Source organism: Chanodichthys erythropterus, chromosome 11, assembly GCF_024489055.1.
Source record: "Chanodichthys erythropterus isolate Z2021 chromosome 11, ASM2448905v1, whole genome shotgun sequence".
Taxonomy (NCBI): domain Eukaryota; kingdom Metazoa; phylum Chordata; class Actinopteri; order Cypriniformes; family Xenocyprididae; genus Chanodichthys; species Chanodichthys erythropterus.
The window spans coordinates 54,018,989-54,030,032 of record NC_090231.1 but is presented as its reverse complement, the minus strand read 5'-3'; the positions used below and the strand labels follow the sequence as shown (position 1 = coordinate 54,030,032).

General features: G+C 35.9%; 1 protein-coding gene across 1 annotated transcript; it reads left to right on the top strand.

Moving 5' to 3' along the window:
• The first annotated feature begins 2,741 nt into the window (after window positions 1-2,741).
• On the top strand, window positions 2,742-9,948 carry zgc:162592 (uncharacterized protein LOC561993 homolog). Its single transcript, XM_067399889.1, has 2 exons — window positions 2,742-3,543; window positions 9,620-9,948. The coding sequence occupies exons 1-2, from the start codon at window positions 2,742-2,744 to the stop codon at window positions 9,946-9,948; spliced, it is 1,131 nt and encodes a 376-aa protein (XP_067255990.1).
• Window positions 9,949-11,044: the final 1,096 nt, after the last annotated feature.

The window sequence follows — 11,044 nt, the reverse complement described above, 5'->3', positions numbered from 1 at the left end:
TGTGTACGCACAAACAGACTAAAACATATGTTTTTCCCCCACAGCAATAACTCTGTTGAACTCTGATATCTCCCAGACCATGTAAAATAAGTTCAACAATAATATTTATGCTGCTATACTTTAAATTAATGTCTTAAGGGGGGACACTAAAGGCAAAAACATTTTTTTTCAGGCACCTGTTAAATATCTAAAATACACTTTTAAGTGTATATGTTATATCACTTTATCTTTTTGCGTCTGTAGATTTCAATTGCAGTAAATATCTTTAAAGGCCGTTTTTTTAATTAGATTTTTCTCAGAAAATCTCCACTTCAGCAGAACTTACATACAGCAAACTTTACAGTTTTATTCCTGTCTATTTTCTGAAGGATTTGTTGATATATAATTTGTCTGATTTTACACAACATTTTATGGTGAATGGTGATTTTTTTTTTTTTTTTTTTTTTTTTTTCTGGCTGTTGATAGTATTTTCTGATTTATAAAAAGAGAGATCCAAAATTCCCTCAGTAAAAACTTTTGAATTTAATATGTCCAAAATATGAAATGAGAATTTTGAACTTGACGTCATACAATATTCCGACTTTTTTTCAAGAAATATATGCAAATTAGTGCATATTTAATTAGATAACACATCATTTGCATATTTAAACATAACATTTTTGAAAACTTGCGTTACAAAAAATGTTTGTAATGTTTAATGTAATCAATCAATCAACTTTGGGGTTGGCACAAGATAAATCTCGTTGTGTTACACAATGACAATAAAAGTACTTGACCTGAAAAGACATCATGTGGTTCAACCTTAATGTTATGAAGCGATGAGAATACTTTTTGTGCACAAAAATAATGACTTTATTCAACAATTTCTTCTCTTCTGTGTCATTCTCCTACGCTGTTTAAGTTGTAAACACAGTGCGGAGCTTCCGTGTTCTACATCAGAAAGACGGCTCAGTATTGGCCGACACTGTTCACGTGAGCAGCACTATGCATGCATGTGATGCTGACGCAGGAGCCGGCCAATTAATGCTCTCTCAAGTCATGTTTACCGCTGGGAAGCTCTGGGATAATTCTGATACCCACCAATTCTGATACTGTGACTGCTATTCTTGATTAGTTTTTTCCACAACAGCTACATTGCCTTGTCTTGTCGTAGTAGTGCATATTTATATGAAAAATCATTTGAAGCGTATCATATGTTTTATACCCAGCGAAAATAGCCTGTATTTGAAGAAAATTCCAGAATTGTCAGCAAGTTCACTCTCTAGATAGCACGGTGAATGTTTATTGTCAATGAATGGGATGCTAAATATAATTTTGGCTTTAATAATATTTTCACAATAAATAGGTGAGAACAAACCTGGTGTCCTCCATAATTCCTAATTTTGAATGCGACAAGATCGTAATCACAACTTCTGAAGTAGGATATTTCTGATGATGAGGAAATGCACGTAAAAGATCACATAAATGTTTAAAACAGTGAACAGTGTTCTGATCACATTTAATGCCTACTATATGATGTTCAATGTGTTCTTGGCAACTATAGGGTCAATGGAGTCGTTCCGAGACCATATATTTGATATGTAAGATTATTATTTTACATCATGAATAAAGACAGATGATGAAATCAATTTTGGATTAAACTGCTTCTGAAAAGTTTAAATTTATAGGCTTACAAACGTTTTAATAAATTTTTGTTGCTTACTATCTAGCTGCATGACCATCACGTTTCATCTTTGGAAATAAAGTTTTGTTGTGACCACATGATCGCAAATTACTCGAGTTAGGCTAAAATATTCAATAATTTAAATATATAACATAAAACAAGCAGGCTTATTTGTGCAATTGCCTAAAATCGTTTTTTTGTTTTGTTTTGTTTTTGCGAGTATTCTCGTCGCTTCATAACATTAAGGTTGAACCACTGCAGTCACGTCGACTATTTTAACGATGTCTTTAGTGCTTTTCTGGACCTTGAAAGTGTTGATCATATTGCTGTCTATGAACGAGTCATATACCTCTCGGATTTCATCAAAAATATCTTAATTTGTGTTCTGTAGATGAACAAAGGTCTTACGGGTTTGGAACGATATGAGGGTGAGTAATTAATGACAGAATTTTCATTTTATGGGTGAACTAACCCTTTAATGCCTACCATATAATGTTAAATGTGTTCTTAGGAACTATAGGGTCAGCAGAGTCGTTCTCCTTAATATTTGACATAAAAAAGTTATATTTATGCATTATAAATAAAGACAGATCATGAATTGTTGTTGGGTTAAAATGCTTATAAAAAGCTTTCATTTATGCATCTACGAAAGTTTTAATTATTTTTTGTTGCTTCACTACATCTATCTGCATGACCATCACGTTTCATCTCTGGAAATAAAGTTTTGTTGTGACCACATGATCGCAAATTACTCGAGATATAGATTTAAATATGCAAAATAAAACAATTTGTGCCATTGCCCCAAAAGTTTCACAAAGTGTCCTCCAGTGAATAAAAACAAGCTAAAAAGTCTTTAAAACACGATTGAGTGGCTGTGGGCCACCTGTAACGATGTGATAATTAACAACAGGGTGGCATCACGTGACTGAGCTTGAATTGCTACAGGTGTTCATCTTTCCTGGAGCGTCTGCCATGCAGATTTTGTTTGCGTACAGTTGATCTTTGTTAAACCTGTTTGTTACGTTTGAAAAATAAGGATTTTCAAGCCGCCATGGATCAGTGATAGTAATACGCCATGATGTCCGGCATAACCAACGTCTCCATCCCCTCAACTGATGAAGACTTGAATGTCACGGATCTACAGAGGACACTGGAGGCTCACCGCCCCATTAAAATTGGAATTATATCTGTTTTGGGAGTGATGATAACTTTGGGAAACATTGCTGTGGTCATGGTCATAGCTTCAGCTGTATCGGGGTGGTCGAGAAACTCTCGGTACTTTCTGTTATCGTTAACGGGCGCAGACTCTGCGTTTGGACTGCTTATCATGCCGCTAAATCTGTGCGTGAGTTTCACGAAGGAATATAACGGGGGCCCGGACCCTTTCTGTCACGTCGTAGCATTTTTCAACGCAACTATTTATTCCACCTGCATGTACACGCTTGCAACCATAAGTCTGGAGAGATACATCGCAGTGTTTTACCCTCTGAAATACTCCACCGTGTTGACCCGGAGAAGAGCTCTGCTTTTGATCTCGTTCGCCTGGATTTTCCCTCCACTCCTTCTCGTTCCCATCTCATTCCCAGCGGGCATCATTGAAGTGCACTTCTCCAGAGCATCGCTCGTGTGCAACCCCCTGTACTCCAGCAACGTCACTTACTCCCTCACGTTGACGTGCTTCATCTTCTTCCCGTGCTCGGCCATCATGACCTTCTGTAACCTCAGACTGTGGATAGCCGCCAAGAGACAGAGCTTAAAGTTGAGAAGACACAGCTGGGGTGGAGGATACAGACCTAAAGTCGCCTTACGTGTTCTAGTACCAGTCATGACCGTTTACTACACCTGCTGGACGCCCTGCGTGGCCATCATGCTTTACAATGGTGAGATCTTGATTGATGATAAGTTTGTGTTGTTCCAAATACAAAAGCAGATGTTTGGCATCATATTAAAAGCTGCTCTTTTTTTATTTTACATAGAATGGTAGTGAACATTCATCAAAGGTTGTAAAGCACCATAAAAGTGGTTAATTTCATTGTTTGTTTTTTTATCTTAAAGGGATAGTTCACCCAAAACTGAAAATTTGATGTTTATCTGCTTACCCCCAGTGCATCCAAGATGTAGGTGACTTTTTTTCTTCAGTCGAACGCAAATTATGATTTTTAACTGCAACCGCTGCCCTCTGTCAGTCAAATAATAGCAGTGATTGGGAACTTGAACAATAAGAGTCGAAAAAACTTCCATAAACAAATCCAAATTAAACCCTGCGGCTCGTGACGGCACATTGATGTCCTAAGACACGAAACGATCGGTTTGTGCGAGAAACCGAACAGTATTTATATATTTTTTTTACCTCTAATACACCACTATGTCCAACTTCGTTCAGCTTCCGGCTAGTGAGGTCTGATCGCGCTCTGACAACGGAAGTGATGTCTCGCGCTCATTGAAGTATATGGGCGAGACATCACTTCCGTCAACACAACGCGTTTTTTGATCTCACTAACAGGAAGCTGAACAAAGTTGGACATAGTGGTGTATTAGAGGTAAAAATTATATAAATAATGTTCGGTTTCTCGCACAAACCGATCATTTCGTGTCTTAGGACATTAATGTGTCGTCACGAGCCGCAGGTTTTATTTTTGATTTGTCTAAGCAAGTTTTATTTACTGTTATAGTTGAAGTTCCCATCTACTGCTATTATTTGACTGACAGACGGCAGCGATTGCAGTTAAAAATCATAATTTGCGTTCGACTGAAGAAAAAAAGTCACCTACATCTTGGATGCACTGGGGGTAAGCAGATAAACATCAAATTTTCATTTTTGGGTGAACTATCCCTTTAAATACTTTTGCAGCCACTTAAAGGGATAGTTCACCCAAAAATTAAAATTGTCATTAATTATTTACTGTCATGTTGTTCCAAACCCGTAAGACTTTAGTTCATCTTCAGAACACAAATTAAGTTATTTTTTAAAAATGAAATCTGAGAGCTTTCTGTTCCTCCATTGACAGTCTACACAGCTACCACTTTGTCACTACAAAAAGTTCATGAAGAAACTGTAAAACTAATCCATATGAATTGAGTGGAGACTGGAGACACGATCGCTTTATATGATGAACAGAGATTGAATTTAGGCTTTTATTCAGATATAGGGGAGCGCGGGGGACAAACTTACACAGGGTTAGTTGTAACAAACATGGTTTAAATACTTCCACACACGCTAGCATGAAGAAACTTGGCTATAGTTGCCATATCGACAATAGAGGAAAAAAATTGAGGCAAAATTCAGAAATCTTTGGAAGATATCACTGAACATTTATTTAATAACAATAGCAAAAGTAAATTTCTTACTTAATGGTGCAGTATGTAAGATTTCTGTCTGCTAGAGGTCGCTAGAGGCCTATTCAAAACAAAGGCATAGCTTGATGACGCCACGTTTGAGCACGGAGTCTTGGGACATGTGTAGTGCGTCCCAATTCGCGTACTTGTGCACTATTCTATGACGTTTTTAAGTATAAATAATGCGAGTAGTGCGTTCACACAGAAAATTCCAAAAAGAAAAAGTGCACTTTAAATACCCGGATAATGCACTAAATTAATGGAAAAAACAAAGTGTGGAATGTTGGACACTTTGTGCACTCGACTTTCGCAGCTTTACTTGCGTAGTGGAGGGGAAGGGAGGATCGGACTCCGTTGTTAAATGACAAAATAGCCTTATACAATTCACGCACTACATGGATGAGTGCATAGTGCAAAAGTACATAGTGTATAGGTGTATAGTGCGTCATTTGGGACGCAACTGTGGTCTCCATCTCAACGGATGGTGCAAAATGATAAGGGATAGGACTCGGAAGAAATCGTGTGCATGGATGTGATTATTAATGTTATTGTAGTATGAAGCAGAGCAGGTCGAGTGTTGTGGGAGCTGAACGAGGAGCTGGAGCGATTGCGCAATGCACGCCTCACAAGCAGCAGAACTTTTATTATGACACAGTCGCCGGCGCCGCTACCGTTTTACCGGTCATGAGTATGAGGTAACACAGCTCTGTTTATCAGATTAGATACATTTGAGAGTGTTGAAAATGTTATAAGGTTACTCTGAGCGTTCGCTCGACCGCTGCTGTGAGACACTGTTACACACTGCAGTAACATAGATCGATTTAAGAATATCATATTAAATGCTGGATGGCTTGTGTTGATAAATGGCATGCAATTCATTTTAAAACATATTGTATGATGGAGAAAATGCTGTATTACTGTTTCTAAAAATAAATCTGCATCTGATTATGCTATGTTAGCTACTTTCTCTGAGGCATGGTAAAGCATGGTACTCGCAAAAAATCAAGAAAAATTTATTTAAACAATAAGACTAAATGTGTTGAGCTATATAACAACAATTCGTTTTCTGTCTATAAATATATCAAAACAGTTGTTCTCTTGTCTATTAAAACGTGTAATATATTAAAGCGTCTTTGGTGTTTCCATGGTTTCTACAAAATAAAACCGGAAACCGAGGGTAACGCGGGTATGACGCAATTGACAGGCGACTCCTCGCACGTCCCGGAGCCTTGGTTAAATTGCAATTTTCTCATGATTTCCAAATGGTTGTAAACATTTGAGATATTGTAAGTAATAAAGTGAACAAAATATATAACACTGTTGTTTAGCAGTTTGGGTAGTTCTTTAATGCTTCACTAACTAGCAGAAGACACTAACCAGGTTTAAATTCCAGTTGCGCAGATAGGATTCGTTGTAAGACTGCGTTATAATGTTCCCCGCTATTAGAACTATACTATTCTCTACAGTTACGATACAACTGTCATAATCAACTTTAATGAATTTCTATTGAGAAACCATGGAAAAAAGGCGAATAAAGACTGAGAGGAAGAACCTGATCCAGAAAATATTATTTTTAAAGAAATGTTCAGCATTTGTACTGGCTCATCTATTTGTCTCGTGTTCTGTCCCAGGTGAAAAAAAAAAAAAAAAAGTACACTTCTATAATGTACTTAAAGTGCTCTATTTTCGTGCACTAATTTTGTACTTAATATACTAAAAATTCTTCTTTAGTACTTCTTAAGATCATCTTAAGAACATCTAAGTGTACTGAACTGTGCTATTTTGAGACACCGTGATATGAACTAAAATGTGCTTTTAATATACTAACTCTGTATTTAAAAATATTTAGTTACCACTTATAGTACACTATGGCTTCAAATGTACTACAAGTGGTATCCAAATACATTTTTTAAATACAGAGTTAGTATATTAAAAGCACATTTTAGTTCATATCACGGTGTCTTAAAATAGATACATTTGAGTTTGTTTAAAATTGTTATAACATTACTCTATGCGCTCGCTTGGCGGTCTTGGTGGTCTTTTACTGACAAAATATTTAGTTTGTCATGCTTATTTTTTATTATTAAATCAGATAACATTTTTAGTTGTCATATGGTCATGTTACAATGTGCCCCATCACATGTTACAATGTGCCCCACCTATGGGGCATTTTGTCACATTTCACATGCCTTCTTTCAGGGTAAATAAAGTATACACTGTATTAATGAAACAAAGCCACAAATTTGTACCAGACACGTGTGAAATTAATGTGTAACAAAAGAAATTCTCTGAACCCTAAGCAGATTTACTCAAACGCGTTAGGTTGTGCCCCGCTCAATGCTTGAACAACAAACCTTATTGGTTGCTGTGTCACACACGAGAATGAACCTCATTGGTTCTCGCACATCAAGCAAGCATGCTTGATCTTCCGTTTAGCATATCTGCATGTTATATGTGAAGAAAAGCTTAAATAAAATCTTTTCATCATATAAAACTAAACTGCTTATTTGCTCAATTCATATGGATTAGTTTTTACAATCTCTTTATCAACATTTTGAACCTTTTAAAGTGGTAGTTACGTAGACCATCAATGGAAATCTCTCAGATTTCATCAAAAAGATCTTTGTTTGTGTTCTGAAGATGAACGAAAGTTTTGCGGGTTTGGAACGGCGTGAGGTTGAGTAAATTGTTTTTGGGTGAATTAACCCCTTTAAGTAAAGCTCAAATAAAATGTGGTATTATTATTATTATTATTATTATTATTATTATTATTTTTTACAATTTTTTTAACTCCTATTGTTCTGCATTTTATTAAGGGCACTGTGTTGAGGAACTTTCATTCATAAATAAATTCATAAATAGAGAATTGGCATTATTTTAAAATTTTGACAGCTAATATTTTGTAGTGGTGTATTTAGTATTTTGTTTAGTTTACTTTACAGTAAGGTCCCAGTTAACTAACAATGAGCAATATGTTAGTTTTTATTAATCTTTTCTTAATCTTTGTTTTGTTACTTAAAAATAAAACATTTTTCCTTTTAGTTCATGTTAGCTCAGGGCCATTAAATAATAATAACAGATTTTAATATTGTATTTTATGATTTTAATAATGTTAATTTTAACATTTACTAAATACATTAACATTAAAATTAATAAATGCTTTAAAAGTATTTTTTATTGTTAGTTCATGTTAACAAACTATAAATATAACCTTACTGTAAAGTGTTGCCATGCTTAGTAAATGTTTAAATGTATTTATGACTATGATGCCTATGGCTGGTCCATCACTGACTACAGAGGGAAATATATATAAAAAAATAAATAAACGTTAAACTGATAAGGGAACAACTTCAAGTCCAATGACCTTTGCTTACTGCAGCTGCTGTTTTCAACAAACATGAAGAGATAATCACAGAGATTTAGGGGAGCTGAGATGAAAGACAAGACAAGGAGACTGAAGCCCTCCTACATAGTGTAGTGTTTAAATTGCCCACTTTTATGGCACTTGTTGACAGCCCTTGGCTTGGTTGTGTGGAATAGAGCAGCTCGAGCATTCTGCTGAACTGTAGGGTTGTAAATACAAAGAGACTGTATTAAACCAAATATATACTGTAGACAGTGTGCCAGTTTTACTCAGATAAAAGCCAAAGTAGCCAAAAACATACTTGAATGAAATTTCCATATTTAATTGTACTGAAGTATTTAAAGTATTTTTACTTGGGTTTAGAAATAGACTAATGAACCACGGCAGTCAAATAAAGAACAATTCTGCAACATAAGAGAAGTAGTGACAAATGTTTTCTGTATTGTAATGAACATCTGAGGGTATGTTTACACGGCAACTATGTACTAAAAATGGAAGAGTGTCTCCTTTTGTGTTTTTTGCGTACAGACAACGACACTGTCAAATAATGATCCCCGTTCACACAGATCTGCGAAAACGACTAAAAATGCTATATTATGGATGCCAGGCCAGTAGTTGATGTCACTTTGTAAAGAAACATTAAGCGCCTTTTAGACTGAACACATAAAACGTGCGCATGGCGTCACCGTTTTCACAAATTTGCGTTTTTGTAGTTTACACGGAGACGATAACGGTATTGTTTTTAAAAACTTGCACTTTCAGGCCACCAAAACACTGTTGTTGTGTAAGTGAATGCCCAAAACGCATTTAAAATCCATTTTTAGTTTAAAAATTGTGTTGTGTAAATGGCCCCTGAATGAAACAGAAAATCAAAAAGGGGTGGGGACTTTTTGATTGGATGGAAGATGATCTGAATGCAAGCTTGTGATTGATTGTAAGAAAGGGGTGTGGTTATGCATGGATTAATTGTTCACAATAAGATCATTTAGAAAATAGGTTGAGTTCCCACTCATTCCATTTCCATTTCATGATGACTTTTAGTAATGTACAATTACACGCCTGTAGGTTTGCAATGACGAGAGATTGAGTAAATTACAATAAATGATTAAATTGTCTACTTTAATCTAACCTTGAAGTCAGTCCTTTCTTACACTGACTGTCTGAATTAGATACTACTTTGTAAATGTTATATAGTGCCCATGATGCTAATATATAAAAGAGATAATATTTCTTAAAGCATTTTCCCATGTTCACAGCAATTTCAGGCAGTGGCGTCCCCGAATGGATCGAGTTCATTGCTGTGTGGTTACCAACCTCCAACGGCTTCCTCAATTGCATCTTCTACTTCTGGATCAACCATAGCTTTAGAAGGAAATTCCATCTGGTTCTTCAGAAATTATGTCTAGGACATTGTCCAGGTTCTGACAGTGACTCTAGTTGCGTCAACTCTGTAGAATCCTCTGTGGTTCCTGGATGGAGCAGTAACAACTTGCTCCACGAGCGATTTTCTAGCGTGTCGTCCAACTGCACTCTGCTGACGCTCATGCCACCTCAAACCAACATGCGTGAACCAGAGCCAGCTTGAGAATCCTTTTATTCTTGTGATCTGATGAAGTTTTAAAAGCTCTGGTCAAATTGAGAAACCATGAGTGTAACTGACATGTTATTAACCGGCTCAGACAGAGGTTCCTCCAGTAAGTATCTTTTTAATCACAAGTTAGCAACGCTCACATTTCCATAGCTACATGTTCTTTTAGTTTAATGGCTATTTGTGCCTTTTTACTTCTTGATGGCACCTTCTCATATTCCCTCAGACCTCATTGAAGTCTTGTTTCTTAACTGAAATGGTTTTGCATTGTTGATTGCCATTTCAGGTTAAACACACAAGAGCCTTTGAAACATCTGCACACGTTTCCTTATCTATTCATAAACCCAATATCAAGCAGCTATGGAAGTTTAACCTTTAAATCTCAGTTATGCAGTTTATGCAGAAGGGGAAGTAATTAGCCAGGTACGTAATATAAAGGTCAGATCAAAAATGCCTTTTGGCTTTAACCTTTTCTGTTTCATGGCATTTCCATTGCATCTCTGAAGCAAACAATTTTTATGTTCAACTAAGTCTTTTTGGTCCAAGTCAGACATAGAGGAACATTGTAAGGGCAGCATTGCAGAACTGTAAATAAATGGACTGGAGCGAATGCTGAATCGAAGTGCTCCAAGGGTGAAGCTTCATGCATTTTTTTTTTTTTTTTTTTTTGATTGCGTTGTAATGGCACACTGTAAATCTGGATTTTAAGTTTGTTTTAGCATAAGCACTTGTTACAGAATGATTCATTTCAATGGGGAAAAAAAATACATCCTGTGGTGGAGGGTGCATATGAAGAGCTGTTAATGAACTGGCAGTGTTATACAGCCAGAAATAATGATTAATTACAAATGTTTAAAAGTTTTTGATGTGTAAATAATGTTTTATGATTTATAAAAGTGTTTGAGAAATGTTAAGACTTTAATTGTTGTAAAATAAAGCGTCAAAGCCTATTTACTGTCTAAAGCATCACTGTTTGTATTGGTTGTATGATTGACTTAACCCTTTGATGCATAACGTGGGTCTAAAATGACTGAGATTTTATCTTCTATATCTTTGCAAGAAATTACGTTCATCATTCAGTATTCTAGGTTTT